Source organism: Haliotis asinina, chromosome 4 (assembly GCF_037392515.1).
Source record: "Haliotis asinina isolate JCU_RB_2024 chromosome 4, JCU_Hal_asi_v2, whole genome shotgun sequence".
NCBI classification, from domain to species: domain Eukaryota; kingdom Metazoa; phylum Mollusca; class Gastropoda; order Lepetellida; family Haliotidae; genus Haliotis; species Haliotis asinina.
Window position 1 is genome coordinate 54,941,416 of NC_090283.1, and position 19,962 is coordinate 54,961,377.

The window sequence follows — 19,962 nt, forward strand, 5'->3', positions numbered from 1 at the left end:
GCGCACGTTGCAGGACGCGAGAAAGGCGCCAATTTCCTTTGACGAAAGGGTGGTGGTGTAGCGTATTGGTTAAAAGCATTCGCTTGTCACACTGAAAGCACGGGTTCGATTCCACACTTGGATGCATTATTTGAAGCCCTTTACTGTGTCCTCCGTGGTGGTATTGTTGAAATATTGCTAATAACGGCGTAAAACTAAACTCACTCCTTTAACAAAGAAGTCCGTTCCGTCTACTACCCCGGAAGGCACTTTGCAAAACGGATACAATCTCACTGTGATACGAGTTTATCGGTCACTGCCAGATCCCTACACTCTGACCTTGGACGTTATAATGTGTATTGCCTTTCTGTTACGAATTTTACTGAAGTTCAGCTATACAGTACTTGTATGAACATAACCGTAAATCAGAGAATAAAGGCTTTTGTTCCTGTGGAATTCGACCCCTAAAGGTATCAGAATCTGTTCCTTACCACGACAGTGCAATCTCAAATATAACATAAGCCGATGTTCCTACTATTTTCTGTATGCTCTTGACGTATTTCCTTTACGGTGAGTGAGTGAGTGAGTTAGGTTTTACGCCGCACTCAGCAATGTTACAGCTATATGGCGGCGGTCAGTAAATAATCCAGTCTGGACCAGACAATCCAGTGATCAACAACATGAGCATCGATCTACGCTATTGGGAACCGATGACATGTGTCAACCAAGTCAGCAAGCCTGACCACCCGATCAAGTTAGTCGCTTCTTACGACCAGCATAGTTGCCTTTTATGGCAGGCATGGGTTGCTGAAGGCCTATTCTACCCCGGGACCTTCACGGCTCTTTTCTTTGCTGGATTTAGTTAGTATTCTCTGCATCAGATTTATCAATAACTGGCGTCGTAATTGTAATTTATCATACACAAGCTTATAACTGTTCCACTTCAGCAATCCATGCTTGTCGTAAGAGGCGACTAACGGGATCGGGTTGTCAGGCTCGTTGACTTGGTTGACACACGTAATCGCATCACAACTGTGTAGATCGGTTATCTTGCTGTTGAACACTGGATTGCCTGGTCCAGTCTCGATTATATACAGACCACTGTCATGTAGATGGAATATTGCAGCATTCATGTCTTGTCGTCCACATAAGGATAAACCAGACAGTACATGAACTGGGTACTCTCTAACAAACTACTTCCTGGGTCATATAGTGTCAACATTCAAGCAGGAAAGTTCCGTGTCACGTCTCGTGAAGCTGTAGACATACCACCGACTTGTCTAGACTGACGCCACTGGGGTTTACACTTTCTCGGTGGAGTGAAGATTCTAGCGTTTTCCTGTGTTGCGTCCCGAAAGTTATTCGATCCCTCCCTCACAGTCGCCTAATTGGCAAAACACAAATCGGTGGCTGAAAGGGTTACATCGCGGACTTTCTGTGAAGGCGATTAGGTTCCTCCCTCTGTGCTCATAAGTTCGAATCCTGGATGAGACTCTACTCAGACACGTTCCAGAATATGTTTCACTGACAAACTCACAATTCATATATCGCAGTTGTTACATTTGATCACGTTCTGAAAAGTCATCGTGTGCTCATAGGACAGACTGTGGGTAAACTCGCCCCTTCCAATCATTGTCAATTACCTCAAGACGTTGACCTCTTCTTACACGGAGGCGGTGGGGTAGCCTAGTAGTTAAAGTGTTCGCTCGGCACGCCCAAGACCCGGGTTCGATTCCTCATAGAGGACTTTGTGAAGCTGATTTCTGGTGTCCCCCGCTTTAATGCTCACTCACTCACGCTTGCAATTGTGACACCCCCGACATTATTTCTGAAATGAAGTTGACCTCGACAAAATGCAATTCGGTCAGCAGGCAATTCGAACGGGCCGTTCCCAACCCACTACCCATCATAATTAATGCCCAGTGACGAATGAGTGATGTTAAAAGGACGCTGCAACCTTGCAAGGCTGCCTCTGTACATGATCAAATAACTGCACTGAAAGCTATTAAATTCTTCATAGGGACGTGATGACCTGTATTGATCAGGTCTGACTGATCAGTGGGCCGGCATCGATCTGTTACCCGCATATGTTGCGTTGATGGGAGGTCACCTCGAGCGCTCTATAACCTGTGAGGGACCCGTTCATAATGTAAGGATTGTGCAAGCGGGGTGATCTTTTACACCCATCTGCCCTTATAGGCCCCTAACAATACGATGTCAGTTGCGCAGCCAGCCAGTGTTTTCGTGTAAGCCCTATAGATACCAAAGATTTATATTTTCATAGTATTGAATGCTTGTCTAGCCACTATAGCACTATCGCATGTAAGCCCGGTCTTTTTTATGGTAGCTGCAGCCCTGGATGCTGGTATGGTTAAGCGACTAGGAACATGACGTGATAAAGGCCTTTACCTATAAAAAATGTCAAATACACACAATCTCATAACAGTCACTGACAGGTACACTGTCGCTAACTGATAACAATTAGACAAGGAGCAAAGCTGAATATCCTACTTTCGTTTCTTAGAAATCAAAGTCCCGGACAGGTCCTTTCCGTGAAAGAATGTTTTCAACTGCGCATGCGCACATTACCAGCCTTGTCAGAAAATACTGAAAAGAGCGATTACAGTTAGATCGTCGCGATTGAAGTAAGTAAATACAGTAATTCATTTGGTATTTGTATATTGATTGCATTGTTTGAGTACTGATGAAGACGTGATGCAACCGCCTTCGGTAGATACCTTGTTATGTAATTTGACTGCAAGCGTGTGATCCCAGTGCACATGCGAAGAAACCATTGGATGCCTGCGCTTAAGGGATTTTTTTAAAATGTTACAATACGTTGCTTATATTCGCTTTTAATGAATACCTCTGTGTTTATAATATACATAAAACACAGTTAAAACAGTAATATTTGATTATACAGCTTGTATTAGCAATCTAAAACACACCACCCTCAAAAGAATCTGATTTGGGACGATATGTGAGGCAAATGGTCACGTGGTCGCTTGTCGTTGTACCGGAGAGTCGTTAACAGACAGAAAGCGCAGCGGCACATGCCTGTTTGCTTATTGAGATCTGCTTCTAGTTTAGCAAATAAATCAATACACGAAGTCAAACCATGATTTGGATGACATACTAGATGTAGATAATGTCACACAAATACAGCCTTTTCAATTTGAAAATATTTCTTACGGCAAGGTCGACAGGAATATTAACGACGATTCGATCAGTTCACAAGATGGTGGGACGATCCCAAACACGAGTACATGTATGTTTAGATTAAAACTACTGACAGTTGTGCAAGTCACTTACCTGTCTTCAAAACCGATTAGATACTGAATTAATCTTTCAGCAGTCACAGTCAAATTTGCACTCATGATATGCAGTGTGTTATCAATGTGTTGAGGCTGTCTCCAGGGATACATTACAATGGGAAGGTAAACACAGTTAATAATCGATATATAAAAGAAATAAAAATACATGTACAAACGGAACGAACAAATCCTCGCAGCGACCAAATCGAGAAACCAGCACCAGAAATGAATTTTATTTTTTGTGGTTTCCATGGAAACACGACTAAAGCTTTAACTATGAGGAAGTCATCTTGTCCGGAGTAGATGTCCGAAGCTATACATGCCAGCTTCATCAAACTTGGTACACATATTAAGCATGATCCTTAGATGTGCCTCTTGGGGATTACACCCTGATAAGAATTTTATTTTTTTGTGGTTTTCATGGAAACATGACTTATGCTGTGACTCTGAGGATGTTATCTTGTGCGGAGGTTATCTGAACGGGTCGTTTGGGTTTTTTCAGGTCTGCTTTTCTTGTTGTTACTGGTAGTGGTGTTGTTGTTTGGGTTTGTTTGGTTGTTTGGGTTTTTTGTTGCTGTTGTTGTTGATTTTGTTTTTGGTTTTTTTCCCTTGTTGGTTTGTTGTTGGAGGGGTGGGGGGTTGGGGTAGATTTTGTTGTTGTTGCGGTTGTTGTTTCAGAAGGCGTGGGGCTAAAAGTAATGCGTTTGAGTCACTTTTCATACGTTTTGGGTGGGAGACAGGTGCGACAGCCTTCTCCTCCTCCCGCGTATCAAATAGTGAACTGTGTCCATATTTTAATTACATGTAATTAATATTTTAATGGTAGTTTGTTAAACATTTTTTTATTTTAATTTTAATTTTATTTTATGTTATGTTTATTAGTTTTCGAGCTAGACTGCATTTCAACTGCCCGCTTTTGAGCCAAACGGACTATAGCGATACGTCCTAATGTCACCACAAACACCTTATCCCGTGAGATACCATTCCTTTATATGCAAGGGTTCACAAACAGTGCAATACATACCTTGTGAAGAAACCTGGGAAAGAGTAAAGGGCACTTGTAATGTCATGTGTCCACATCTGCACTCCCTGACCACATATGCGGTACGACCTTGATACGCTATCCAGTAGACCACGAGACCATATGACATCCAGACACACATATACTCCAGTAGACCATGGATGTGTACGACCTCCAGACACATACTCTATCCACGACGGTTGTACCACGTTCAGGCACATATACTATTCGGTTGACCACTGAGGCGATAGGACCTCCAGACAATGCTCTACTCAGCAGACCACAGAAGCGATGGGACCTCCAGACACATACTCTATCCAGTTGACCACTGAGACGATAGGACCTACAGACACATACCCTACTCAGCAGACCACTTAGATGATGTAACCTCCAGACACATACTCTATCCAGTGGACCACTGAGACGATAGGACCTACAGACACATACCCTACTCAGCAGACCACTTAGATGATGTAACCTCCAGACGCATACTCTATCCAGTTGACCACTGAGACGATAGGACCTACAGACACATACCCTACTCAGCAGACCACTTAGATGATGTAACCTCCAGACGCATACTCTATCCAGTTGACCACTGAGACGATAGGACCTACAGACACATACCCTACTCAGCAGACCACTTAGATGATGTAACCTCCAGACACATACTCTATCCAGTGGACCACTGAGACGATAGGACCTACAGACACATACCCTACTCAGCAGACCACTTAGATGATGTAACCTCCAGACGCATACTCTATCCAGTGGACCACTGAGACGATAGGACCTACAGACACATACCCTACTCAGCAGACCACTTAGATGATGTAACCTCCAGACACATACTCTATCCAGTGGACCACTGAGACGATAGGACCTACAGACACATACCCTACTCAGCAGACCACTTAGATGATGTAACCTCCAGACGCATACTCTATCCAGTGGACCACTGAGACGATAGGACCTACAGACACATACCCTACTCAGCAGACCACTTAGATGATGTAACTTCCAGACACATACTCTATCCAGTGGACCACTGAGACGATAGGACCTACAGACACATACCCTACTCAGCAGACCACTTAGATGATGTAACCTCCAGACGCATACTCTATCCAGTGGACCACAGTCTCTCATGATAAGAATCATTGAACGAATTCCCAAAACGAAATAGAGTGATTGGTAAATGTAGAAACAATTCTTCTCATGCACGGATGTAAGTTTGAATATAGGTCACTGGTGGCTTGTGTGGCGATTAAGTTGTGTTCGTGTGAGCATAGCAAGTAAGTCTGTTTGATGAGCCTTTAGATATGTTCCAGTTCTGTCATCTGTGCAAACACCGTGGCTAGATGATGTGAATCATTGAAACCGTATCATCTTAATGTTATAATTATATAATTAATGCATTTTAATGTGTTTTAAACATGACTTGATACTAGGACACTGTCGATATTTTGACGATAATATATTGTAAGAATGTTTGTTGACTAATTGTAAGCTGTTGTGACTTCAACACATATTTGCTGTTTGTTAACACTGTTTTTACGTATGACATGCATGTATGATTATTAAGTGCAATAATATAACAGTATTACTATTTCTGTTTCTCACGCGCAATCGCTGGACGTATGATGCTGCTGCGCCATGCAGTACAATGTTGACGTATGACGATGCAGCGCCATGCAGTACAATGTTGACGTATGACGATGCTGCGCCATGCAGTACAATGTTGACGTATGACGATGCTGCGCCATGCAGTACCATGTTGACGTATGACGGTGCAGCGCCATGCAGTGCAATGTTGACGTATGACGATGCAGCGCCATGCAGTACCATGTTGACGTATGACGATGCAGCGCCATGCAGTACCATGTTGACGTATGACGATGCTGCGCCATGCAGTACAATGTTGACGTATGACGATGCTGCGCCATGCAGTACCATGTTGACGTATGACGGTGCAGCGCCATGCAGTGCAATGTTGACGTATGACGATGCAGCGCCATGCAGTACCATGTTGACGTATGACGATGCTGCGCCATGCAGTACAATGTTGACGCATGACGATGCTGCGCCATGCAGTACCATGTTGACGCATGACGGTGCAGCGCCATGCAGTACCATGTTGACGTATGACGATGCAGCACCAAATTGAAAATTAGAGCCGACTTCAGATGCCAACACTTGTGAAAGAAAATACCTATAGCCTGATGTTATTGAATAATATCAATAAAATTAGTAGAACAGTTTAAAGATATTTTACACCTTTACACATTATTTTGCAGCCGAATTCTTGAAAGTTTTACTGACGTGTATCATCAAAGATGGAGAAAACCCCACCTCCTTACCAGCCGGGGCCACCCCAACAAGGATATGCACCATCCCCACAGGGCCCGCCACCCCAGGGATACGGACCACCACCCCAGGGATACGGGCCACCTCCTCAAGGATACGGACAACCACCCCAGGCATACGGGCCACCCCAGCCATACCCGCCTCCGGTAAAGTGATCATTTTGAGTTATTCATTGTACTTGTCCCAGTTTCAAAATCCTCAGATCAAAGCATAATTAACACAAGTTCCAGGTAAGAATCGGTCTCCAAAATAAAACGTACCTTCCAATGTTTACTTTTTCAACTTGATTTTCTTTGACAGTTTGTAGTCTTGAACCCAGCATCACATGTTCATCACTTTTGACCAGAAGTTGTTAATGCGCATAACAGGGAGTTCCACTTTCACAGGATTTGGGATCGTTCATTCTTTCACAATTCTAAGGAACTATTACAGAAAAGACATTATTCTTGTATACAAGAGAAAAAGGTTGGTTTTAATATCAAATGTCAGTTTGAAAATCATAAACATTCACCAAGAATGGGGAAAAGGTGTCTTCCTATCAACAACACCAGTAAAAATATCGTCTGGAATGAAATTTAGTGCACAGCAAACACCTGATGTAAGGTTTCTACACTTAATTTAGATACATGACAAAATGCATGTCCCTTGTTAAAAACAAGTAAAAAATAAATACTGTTTGGTTCTTTTGTTTATAATGTAAAATTCCCAAGTTAGATTAGATATTGGCAATGACGGGAAAATGATATTTGTAACACATTGATAAAATCTGACGGATATGTTGAAGCTTTAAAAAGCTTCATCTTTTGAGAATGACTCCTGGATGTCTGTAATAACCCATGCTTGTCGATAGAGGCTACTAACGGGATCAGGTATTTAGGCTTCATGGCGTCCCAGTTCCGCAGGTCAGTGGTCACGCTGTGTCTACTTCAGCCTCAATTAGTAACGGGCAACCACCACAGAGTCGCAATATTGCTGAGTAAGGCATTAAACAAACAAACAAACAAACAAACAAGCAAACAAGTCAAAGCATATTTAGTTCATTTTGTAAAGTACACTGTGTTTGTAAATTCTTTGTAAGGACGTATCCTTTGAGTTGTTGTGCAACTGGACAGATGATACACGGAACGATCATTTACAAAATGTACGAAAAACAGTGAATCTTTTACAAGATATTTCAAATTCACGTTATGCTATCATGTGCGGGTTACTCAGCCCTACAAAATATGTATATCAAACAGTATATGAAGTCTCGAACTGAAACATCTTGTAAATTATTTCATCTGAAAACGTTGACGCGCGTATTATAACGCAAGTTTATATGTTTATATTTTTGAACTCGTTGACCAACAGGTTAGATAGCTGCTGACGTGACGAATTACATTTGCATGAAACAATGTCATCCAACCAGCTGTTAATTCCCAGGAAAGTAACATGAAGACCATATTGATGTTCGACGAAGACCTTTTATGGATAGATCTTCTTTTACTTCTTTGACACACAGCATTTCGGGGGTCATTTTTGATGAGGGGGTCTGAAATGGCCCCGAAACGTTGTGTCAAAGAATTAAACAAAGATTTATCCATAAAAGATCTTGGTCATATATAAAAATTCTAAATGCCGCTAAAAGACATCATATTAATCGGGATGTCCCTTGGTAGGGGACGTCGGGGGTGCAAACCTCTGTCCTTGCGATCACCGGCTGACTCTCTGTCAGCTATTTAAACGGTAACCAATACAACGAGAGACGCCTCGATATTTTTTATCTTTTTTTTTCTCTTTAGTTTGTTTGCCGTTTTACACCTCACTGCAATATCTGCTGTATTGCAGAATAAAACAGAACAGGGCCCCGTTCCTCAAGGCGATCGTAGCGTTACGACAGTGTCGCAAATCTAAACTATGTTACAGTATGGGAGTTACGACTGTCGTAAGTCTATGTTAAATCATGGGAGTTACGACTGTCGTAAGTCTATGTTAAAGCATGGGGGTTACGACTGTCGTAAGTCTATGTTAAAGCATGGGAGTTACGGCTGTCGTAAGTCTATGTTAAAGCATGGGAGTTACGACTGTCGTAAGTCTATGTTAAAGCATGGGAGTTACGACTGTCGTAAGTCTATGTTAAAGCATGGGAGTTACGGCTGTCGTAAGTCTATGTTAAAGCATGGGAGTTACGACTGTCGTAAGTCTATGTTAAAGCATGGGAGTTACGACTGTCGTAAGTCTATGTTAAAGTATGGCGCTTTTGGGAACTGGGCCCAGAATTTTACCCTCGTAAATCATACAGAATGATATAGAGAAATTACAGACATTTATAATACAGTAATATATGATGAGGTTTATTGATTTTCAGTTTTAGAAATGACTTTTAGCAGTCTTAGCAAAACCTGATAGCGTCGGTCTGTAAATGCCCAAGTGTGCTCTGTAGGATGCGTTTTAACGGTGTAGCTCGTAGCATACGAATTGTGATAGCAGTAAAGATCGTAACGACTGGGTTTTTTTGTGCCGTTTTTAAGTCGCATACAAGTCGTATCTCTCCGCAACGTGTATATGTCAAGTGAAGATTAGACTCCAGTGTTAATATCAGTAGCACAGATATCTGAGCGATCTGATTGGTTGACAGCATGCGATATGCAGTAGAAATTAGAACAAGTCAAACTAAGTTGTATGGGATATAAACTCCTTTCGTTGCAACTATGTCGCATGCTACAAGTTGTTATTGGTGAGAGGGTGAGTTTCGTTGTTACTTCGCATTTAGCAATATTCCAACAATATCGGGATACTAGAGATGGGTTTCACAAATTGTACTCATGAGAGGAATCGAACCCGGTCTTCGGCGGGACAAGCGAACGTTGTAACCACTAGACTTCCCACAGCCCCTGGTTGCTACTAAACGTCGCACAGGGAACGGGCTTGAAGGATCTTCGATTATGATTCTGTGAGTGAATGAATGAGTTTAGTTTTACGCCGCACTCAACAATATTCCAGCTATATGGCGGCGGTCTGTAAATAATCGAGTCTGGACCAGACAATCCAGTCATCAACAACATGAGCATCGATCTGCGCAATTGGGAAGCGATGACATGTGTCAACCAAGTCAGCGAGCCTGACCACCCGATCCCGTTAGTCGCCTCTTACGACAAGCATAGTCGCCTTTTTATGGCAAGCATGGGTTGCTTCACGGGTTATTTGTGTTTCTGTGTTTCCCGTTTCACGTCACTGCTGAATTTCGATGTAATGCAACGAAACAACGATGTCCTGCCACAACAAATACCATTATCAACGAAACATTTGTTCATTTATGTATATCACTGGTCAGCAATAGAAACATTAGTACCAAGTGTATTTAATGTGTCATAACATATGGTGCAACTTTTATTCATAAACTACTTTCTTGTTTTATTACTCATTTCAGGGTTTTTTTACCCGGATTGCTCTCCCTCGGTTTACTGTTAGATATGACATACATATGAAAGAAGTTATCAATGACTGAATGAATTTCATTGGTCTGCAGTCCTACGCCATAATCTATTACAGTCATATGATTCGTTGTTTTGCAAAACAGACCTTATATTATCAATGGCGGCTTCCAAAAAGTTTGAACGCTTCTTTAGAATTTTCGTTTTCATTTGTTTGGTGTGTCAAATTCGAGACCGTGATGATATGATATCAGGGACACATCCGGCACTCACTGAAAGATTAAATTTTGGTGAGCTCAATTCAAAAGTGAAGTAAGAGTGGCGAATGGATCAAGGATATTAATCAGGATAGAGTTGAAAATATAATGTCCTGGATGGGTGAGGATGGATTTTTCATTTTTATGTTTTAGACGTTTTTTGTCGTGTTGCTTGATTTAGATGATGCAGCAGCAACAAACAAGTACCAACGTCGTTGTTGTCGGCGGTGGTGCTCAACAGACTGTTGTCGTTCAGGAGAGAGAGTAAGTACTTGTATTATATCATTGTATACACATGTAGCTACAATGGATAGAGTTATCATTAAAACGCCCGCACGTTATCAGAAATGATAGTGCTATCAAAATGCTTGAAGACGAACCATTGTCAAGCCAAATTACAACATACAGCAATGAAAACAGTTACAGCATGACTAGAAATGATTGGGAATTTAAAGATTGTAATTGTAATCACACAGTATATGTGAATATTAGCAGAACATAACTGCACATTCAACTGCACTGTTCAAAGTGAACAGTTAGTATTTTGTCAAATCACCATGAGCAGAATACGGGCTCCAATGCAGCCGAGCATGCTGCTGATAAAAGGAGTTACTGCTTGACACGTATTTGATGAGCCTGCACAGTAAACGCGTTTGTGACAGGTGGGCGCCGTGGGGCAGGCAATGTCGACGAATATACTTGGTTGCTACAGTTACGTGAGGTAGATCGATCGAGATAAAGTACGTGCAATACACGCTGACCGTGAACTCTATACCGCTTCTGTTTAACACGTGTCAGTAGTATGATATAACAATCAAAACACGATTCGCACGAGGAAATTGAATTTTTCAATACTAGTTTTGAGACGACAGCCTGTTTCCCTCTTGTTTGAAATGGAGTGTTCTGGAGGGCGTTCTCATATTTGCAATTTGGGGGTCATTTCTCAGGTCGTGGCTTATCTGATAGATCAACTTGTCACGCAGTTGAAAATCCTGGTCCATCCGGTCCCAGTATCGGACAACATCTTTCATTTCAGCAATATGTGCCAGGGTTTTCTTATTGACGCTTTCCTTCATAAGTCCCCAAACATTTCATATTTGATTTGACCCGTGAAGGTCCCGGGGTGGAATAGGCCTTCAGCAACCCATGCTTGCCACAAGAGGCGACTATGCTTGTCGTAAGAGGCGACTAACGGGATCGGGTGGTCAGGCTCGCTGACTTGGTTGACACATGTCATCGCTTCCCAATTGCGCAGATCGATGCTCATGTTGTTGATGACTGGATTGTCTGGTCCAGACTCGATTATTTACAGACCGAAGCCATATAGCTGGAATATTGCTGGTTGCGGCGTAAAACTAAGCTCACTCACTCATATTGGATTTAGGTCAGGGCTATAGCTTGGTCAGTCTAATAATGTCATATTTTGGGTCAGAAACCAGGCATGAATGCTATGATCGATGTTTTGGATGATTGTCGTGCTGGAAAAAACTTTCCAAGAACACGTAAGCACATGGAGAATATCTGTTTACAGCTCATATTCCTTTCAAATACACAGGGGGTGGGGGTGGGGTTTCGGCTGACAAACTTGACTGAAGTCGGATCTCTTGGTGGGTGGCAGTGGTCTGAGGAATCTCTCAGGAAGTCCATAACAGTGGAACATTTCCCTCTGTATGTCTTGACGATATATCTCCAGTCTGTGGTCTGGCCTTTGGTCTTATTCTTGAAGACCATCAAGAAATACTTGCTGGGTTAGTCTCTGAGATTGAATAAATTCCACTGTGCGTATGCCAGCCATAGCAGCGATACCATACTGACTTTAGAGTTCATGTTATATATCAGATGTGATACTTGAATGTGCGATGAACCGAGGAAGACTCCCTAAAGATATGGTAACAGTGGGGACAAAGGAAGGAATTGAATATAGTGAATGGGAGCAACGATTGGTGTTCGTCGTCTGCTTGTGGGTTGGCTATGAAGACGTTCGTCTGCTTCAGGACTGTCGTCTGCTAGCGAAGTACTTCCGGTTCACATGGCAAGGAAGGTTGTTGAAACAGTCTCGTACGTGTCTCGTTGTGTGCGCACTCGCGTGGGTGCGTGAGTGTATTTTTACATTGCATGAGATGTTCGACAAGACAATTTAATCTAGACAAAATGATGTACAGTTACGATTTTCTTAACAAATAGCTGAGTTCGAGTTGTAGACAGTAGTAACGCTAACTGCCTTCTCGAAGCTTATACATATCTGTACGGCATATATCTCCTGATAGCTGATGGTAGAAAATTGTCACTAAAAACAAACACATTAATACTTAATAATTTATTCTTTATTTAAAATAAACTTTATATGTACACATACACATGCGCGCACGCGAACACACTCACACATACGAACAAAAACAGAAAAGAAAAAACAGCTGAAACTGTCACTGTACATTCTGAAGAATGTACAGCGTACTGTCATGAATAGACACTCCACAATGTATTTCAAAAAGGGCGCGCAAGAACGAGGTCGTCATATTAAAAACATAGACAAAGTACTGTGACTATGTGTCCCAGTCCACCCAGCTGTGAATCTGGTACCTGGTTAGGATGAGAGATCCACAATAAACAGGTTGTCGTCTCAATAGTGAAAAATTCAATTTCCTCGTGCAAATCGTGTTTTGATTGTTATATCATACTACTAGACACGTGTTAAACAGAAGCGGCATTGAGTTCACGCCACGGTCAGCATGTATTGCACGTGCTTAATCCCCGATCTATTCGTCTACATTTCCTGCCCCGCCTACTTGTCACAAACGCGTTTACTGCGCAGGCTCATCTTATACGTGTCAAGCAGTAGTTTGATGAGTGGGTAGGGGTGATTGTTGAGGGGTAAACAACTATTGCAACGACCATTCTCCTTGAATTCAGGAATTGTCTCACTGGAATATGTAAGTTATGTGAAGTAAGTACAAGTTGAAGTATTCTCAGTCTCTTTTGAGAAACTCGAAACCCAGACCAAGTGAACAGTCGTGATTGTTTAAGAGAAAATAGGGGCGGATAACTCTAGATCTAAATGAACGAACGTGATTCTTCCTGTATTTTGCGCTCCGCATTTATCAACAGAAGTCAATTACTACTCAACCATCGGTGAGTGAGTGAGTGAGTAGGGTTTAACGCTCATCTGGTCAATTTTTAATTTTGTTCTCGTTTTTCCTGGACTTATAAACAAAACATTATTTTACAATAGTCCAACATCACAACAAGAATCCACGGAGTCAGGAAAAGCAATGGCTAGATATATATTTAGTCTTCCACATTATGTTTCGCAGAAGGGGTCCGGGGTAGCCGGGTGGTTAAGGCGTCGACTCGTCAGGCCTTAGAGTGTAATTTTACGCCACATTCAGCATTATTCCGGCTATGTGACATCGGTCTGAAAATAATCGATTCTGGACCAGACAATCAACAGCAGCAGGATCGTACAGCGCAACTGGTTACCGATGACGTGTCAAGCAAGTCAGCGAGTCTGACCACCCGATCCCACCTGTCGCCTCTTACGACAAGCATGGGATCAGTTCCAAAGTACTCTAAGAAATAAAAAAAATGTTTAAGCTGTTACTTATCTAGGCTGTATCCCAAATAGCATATGTGGAAATAACCGATATCGGCCAAACTGGGCATTCAGTGGGATGCGTATCGTGGTGCCCAGAGAAGCATGTTTTGCTCGTAAAATCTAGCAAAATGTACTGAAAAAATACGAATGGCTGCTGTAAACAATAGATGAGTCAATAGACGGCAATCAGGTCACTCAGCCAGGTATGACGACGGACCGTCTACTCACCAGGCATGAAATGCATGTGCCGCCTACAGCCACAAGGGGTTATCTCAAAGATATCTTATGCTTTTCCATGTGTGTTGAATATGTCTCATCTTTTGATTGACAACATACAGTTTATGTTGAAATATGTAAAGCAGTATGATATCCATCGAAAAGAATAATTCAGCCATCTTATTAAATGTCTCAAAATATATAGGTGGCATGACCACCCACAGATCGGCAGGACTGAGTATTAGTTATAAATTAGTGACACACGTGGGTGTGTCTGTGTCTGCAGTTAAACAACAGTCTGACATGTATCACTGATTGCCTTATCTTGTCAAGTTTCTTTGATAACACTAAGCATGTACAGACCAGCAAAGATAGACGGACTGTGTTCTCATTAATACGCTATTACATGTTTCCTTGTCAACAAGAACTTATGGTTTATTGTCTGAATATTACTGACTACTGGCGGGCACACTCACAACTCCATCACACTGAGCCCATTTCTGGTGTCCCGCGCCGGGATATTGCTGGAATATTGCTAAAGGCGGCCTACAAATACACTCACTCATTCACGAAGCTGTTTTAACAGCGATTGCATTTGTGAATGTAGATTTGGTCTATTGCAATCTTGGCATTATCAAAACATTAGCACTTAATTAGCACTAATTAGCACTATGTTAGCAATAGAGGCGGCGAGGCAGCCAAATGGTTAAAGCGTTCGCTGAAGGCGACGTAAAACTAAATTCACTCACTATGTTTACAGTGATGCTCCGTATTTGCAGTATATACGAAATTTTGATTAAAATATGTGAAAACAGATTCACGAAAACCTTGAAATGCACGTAATTTACGTACGAATTTATGTCGTAGTGGGCTCTTTCGCAATGGTTTCTCAGTACGTGTGTACTGGTATGTTTTCCCTATGTAGTGAGTGAGGGTCTTTTTTAGCAAAATTCTGAAAATATTACGTCAGGGAAAAAACCCAGAATTTTCGACACAACACGCTAGCGGGAATATACTTTCTACTTGTTGAGAAAGTGTCTTAAATCATTTTTGATTTTGCAATAAGTATCCCCTCACGCACAGCTGTAGGTCTTTCTTCCATATGGATATCATACACATGTGCAGGTCCCCCAGGGATTTCTTGGCATGGACTGTATTGCTTCGTTACATGATTTTTGATCAGGCCAATTTTGTTTTGTTGATCAGATCAATTTAATTACAAGCGCACAACATTGAGAGATGCTTAAATTGGTGTTTTCTTCCAGGAGAGTTAACCATTGTCTTCACTGCTGTCTGTCCATATTCTTCCCACCCTGGATTTTCGTGTGGATTGGTCTGGTAAGTGTGGGTTAATATCTTTGTACTCGTATCATTGTGGGTACAGACCATTTTGCATACAGGTCAGTGTGGCTTCATACACCTGCCATTGTGGGTACAGACCATTTTGCCTACAGGTCAGTGTGTGGATTCATACATGTGTCATTGTTGTCTACAGACCATTGTGCCAACAGGTGCCTTCATACACCTGCCATTGTGGGCACAGACCACTGTGTCTACAGGTCAGTGTACCTTCATGCACGCGCCATTGTGGGTACCGACCATTTTGCTTACAGGTCACTGTGCCTTCAAACAAGTGCAGTTGTGCGTACAGACCATTTTACTTACAGGTCGCTGTGTCTTTATGCAGGTGCAATTTATGGGTACAGACCATTGTGCCTACTGGTCACTGTGCTTTCACACACGTGTATTTGTAGGTACAGACCATTTTACCTACAGATAGGTCACTGTGCCTTTATACACGTGCCATTCATACACAGCCCACCTATTTTAGTCATGTGTACAAGGACATTTTGTTTTAATAAGATGATATTGGAGTGACGTTTTTTTCTCTCCTTTCAGTGTATCTGTTACGGTTGCTAGACAACAGGCAACAGGAATCAACACGGCAGCCACTAGATGAGATAGAATAGACATTGTACCTGAAAGGATTATCTGTAATTACACACATTATAGCACTCCAGTATGACGTCTACCTACAGACTGTCACTATAAGTGGGACAACGTACTAGTATACAGAAAATCACCCTTGTCTAGAGCTGATGGCTAGAAAACAGAATCTAACCGAACAAATGACCTGAAACTGTTTACTATTTGTCTTTTTAACTGTACAAATCTGTACAAATTTTTGGGTGCCTGCCTTTATATGCATTGCTTCATTGCTTATGTTGAGTCGCTGCATGACAGAAAATACATCTTTTGTTTTTGTTCGATTATAGTGGTGTATTTGAATTTTAATTCGTACTCTCCATCTTGGCTTGCATGTGTGGTCTCTAAAGTCAGTTAACATAGTGACTGGATCACTCAATATCGTGCCTTGACTAAACAGTTTTGAAGCAGATAAGACTAAAAAGAAATTATTTGATATTGATTTTAGATAGAAGTATATGCCACACCAGTGCTTGCATTTACCGCAAAGTGTTGCGACCGTTTAAGTCCAGGAGACCTTGAAGAGACCTGCACCCCTTGCCTCAGGACACTTACGGTCAACTTATTACTGCCATAGCATCGTGGAACTGGCCACGGATAATTTCACAAATTAATTGAAAGTGACCGTAACGTTAAGATCGTCGTATGACCGAGACCGTCCATCGTCGTATGACCGAGACCGTCCATCGTCGTATGACCTAGACCGTCCATCGTCGTATGACCTAGACTGTCGATCGTCGTATGACCTAGACTGTCGATCGTCGTATGACCTAGACCGTCGTATGACCTAGACCGTCGATCGTCGTATGACCTAGACCGTCGGCCGTCGTATGACCTAAACCGTCCATCGTCGTATGACCTAGACCGTTTATCGCCGTATGACCTAGACCGTCGATCGTCGTATGACCTAGACCGTCGATCGTCGTATGACCTAGACTGTCGATCGTCCTAACGCTAAGATCATTTTATGGAACTTGGCCTAAATTTTCGAACCCCTTTTAGCGTTAAGATAGTGGTAAGATCATATTGTGGAACTGGGCCTAGATTTTCGAAGCTATCTTAGCGCGAAGATAGTCGTAAATTAATGTTAATGTATGGCACTTACGACTATGTTAGCGCTTAGAGGGTTTCGAACATACAGGCCCCGGACAGCTCTTTCAGTGGAATTAATCTCTTTCCTCCGACGACGACAAGCTGTCCTCGTAGTGAAAAACCATATACCTAGATTCACTCATGGACTGGAAAGCAAAATTGGCTCCAATCACAAAGCGTGTTTTTTTCATAACATAAAAGAGCTCTTGAGCTCAGAACCGTATTTATTCACTTGTATAGGTCACCGAAAAGTACTAAAGCACTCTGTATCCCACAGTCGTACTCGTGATGTAGCCATGGTAGAAATCTAAATTATCGCTATTGTGAGTCTCTAATGTTCCTGTGAGCAATGTTCCTGTGATCGTATATTTAGACGTTCTCAGATCGGTTCAACATTTGGCATCATCTCCTACCCTATGAAGACATACTGTTATAAAGCTGAAATGTAGTTTATCTAACTTTCATTCAGGCCAAAACGATCAAGGTTGTTATCTGAATAATCCGTAACTCTTTCAACCCGTCAGAAAATGGGTACCAGGTGGGATAAATCGTGTGACTATCAACATTCTAGCGCCTCCCAGGCAGCTTGAGTTATCGGGGGTACTAATAAACAGATAGTTTGTTAGCGCTTTGAGCATGTGGCTTGTACATGGAAAAGGCGCCTTATATATTCACAATTATTATTATAATTATCATGATCAGCGTCATTCAGTTGGTATTGTTATGTATTTTGATAGCAAGATATTTTTCAAATTTGTTGTCATCATAGCCCTCGACACTCATTATCAACTTGGCGTTTTTCACACAGGCGTTTCAAAAACATTTTTTATCGTACACTTGTATGAATATTTGTTACATTTGGGGCCAAAGGGGTGTTTGTTGGTAAAATACAAATACACCAGTTCTTACATTTGTATTTATACTAGAATATGTTTGTTAGCAATAAACAGTTTCCTTACTCTCTTGATAAATTTGTCATTAGGTGATGTGTTGTTTGTATTAACAAGTTCCCACCAGACGCATTTTCACATGGGAACCGAAGAACCCTTTCCATACTGTGGAATCAACGGCTCAATACCTTGAGCAACATGCCTCATCTAAAATTCAAAATTTGGTGTCAAAAGTATCGCAATAACAGAAACATCTGACTTTGACATGGGTTATCATGGAAAGCTCTATTGATCTAACGACATTACTATATGACGTTTCGGCCATGAATTATTGACGAACTGCCACTGGCATTAAGTAGACACACACGGCTGTATTCGAGAAGATTCCGGTTAGAACTGGTTAGAACTCGCCTGTCATTAGAAATGACTTATCGGGTGGCCATGCTCGCTGACTTGGTTGACACGTCATCGTGCACCAACTACGTTGATCGATGCTCATACTGCTGATCACTGGAATGTCTGGTCCAATTTTCTATTTACAGACCTCTATATAGCCGGAATAATGCGGCGTTAAAGAAGAAATAGCTGAGTGAGTGAGTTTAGTTTTACACCGCACTCGGCAATACTCCAGCTATACGGCGGTCTGTAAATAACCGAGTCTGGACCAGACAATCCAGTGATCAACAACATGAGCATCGATCTGCGCAATTGGAAACCGATGACATGTGTCAACCCAGTCAGCAAGCTTGACCACCCGATCCCGTTAGCCGCCTCTTATGAACAAGAAACAGATACACAAAACATGGGTTGGTAGGGAAATTTGTGTGTTCATGACAATCAGCCGATGTAATAACGTGATACTGTGTACAGTGGAACAAATCAGCATTGCCTTTAGGCTACGAATGTTTTACTGGTCTTTCACTTCTGTATTTACTTTATTATTATAGGACATTGATTTATATAGCTCACGTATCCACCCAACTAATGCATGCTCAAGGTGCTGGAGTGTTCCCTTAATCACCGGATGTCGTTTTCTGGCATTAACCAATTCAAATCCCTGGGGAGTGTTCAACTCATGCAGGCCGGTAGGCGTATCGAGTTATCACACAGCCTCATCCTCACAAGGTACCCATTTGTGTGAACTGGGACAGTCGGAGTATCTTGTGATACTGCACGTTTCTATACGCGCAGCTAGGTGTCTACACGTGTTCGTGTGTTCACCATCTGGTCACCTACACTCGGGTGAGTATCATATTACAACAACCCACGTTAAAGTGAGTGAGTTTAGTTTTACTCCACACTCAGCAATATTCCAGTGAGTGAGTGAGTTTAGATTTACACCGCACTCAGCGATATTCCAGCTATATGGCGGTGGTCTGTAAATAATAGAGTCTGAACCAGACAATCCAGTGATTAACAACATGAGCATCGATCTGCGCAATTGGGAACCGATGACACGTGTCAACAAAGTCAGCGAGCCTGACCACCCGATCCCGTTAGTCGCCTCTTACAAGCACAGTCGCCTTTTTTATGGCAAGCATGGGGTGCTGAAGGCCTATTCTACCCTGAGACCTTCACGGGTCGCAATATCCCAGCTATGGTGGCGGTCTGTAAATAATCAAGTCTGGACCAGACAATCCAGCGGTCTGTGGTGCGGTAGTCCAATGGGTAAAACGTTTGCTCGTCGCGCTGAAGATCGGGTTCGATTCGTTTGTTCATTGTGTCAATTATTTCTGATGTACCCGCGCCGCGAAATTGATGTAATACGTCTGAAAGCGGCGCTAAACTATATTTGCGACTGTTTACATTCGTTGTCAAAACGCATAAACTGCATA

At 42.1% G+C, this 19,962-nt stretch overlaps 1 protein-coding gene across 1 annotated transcript; it reads left to right on the forward strand.

Moving 5' to 3' along the window:
* Positions 1–2,462: 2,462 nt before the first annotated feature.
* LOC137281685 (uncharacterized) lies at positions 2,463–18,208 on the forward strand. Its single transcript, XM_067813084.1, has 5 exons — positions 2,463–2,624; positions 6,612–6,827; positions 10,533–10,615; positions 15,425–15,497; positions 16,059–18,208. The coding sequence occupies exons 2-5, from the start codon at positions 6,651–6,653 to the stop codon at positions 16,077–16,079; spliced, it is 354 nt and encodes a 117-aa protein (XP_067669185.1). The 5' UTR covers positions 2,463–2,624; positions 6,612–6,650; the 3' UTR covers positions 16,080–18,208.
* Positions 18,209–19,962: the final 1,754 nt, after the last annotated feature.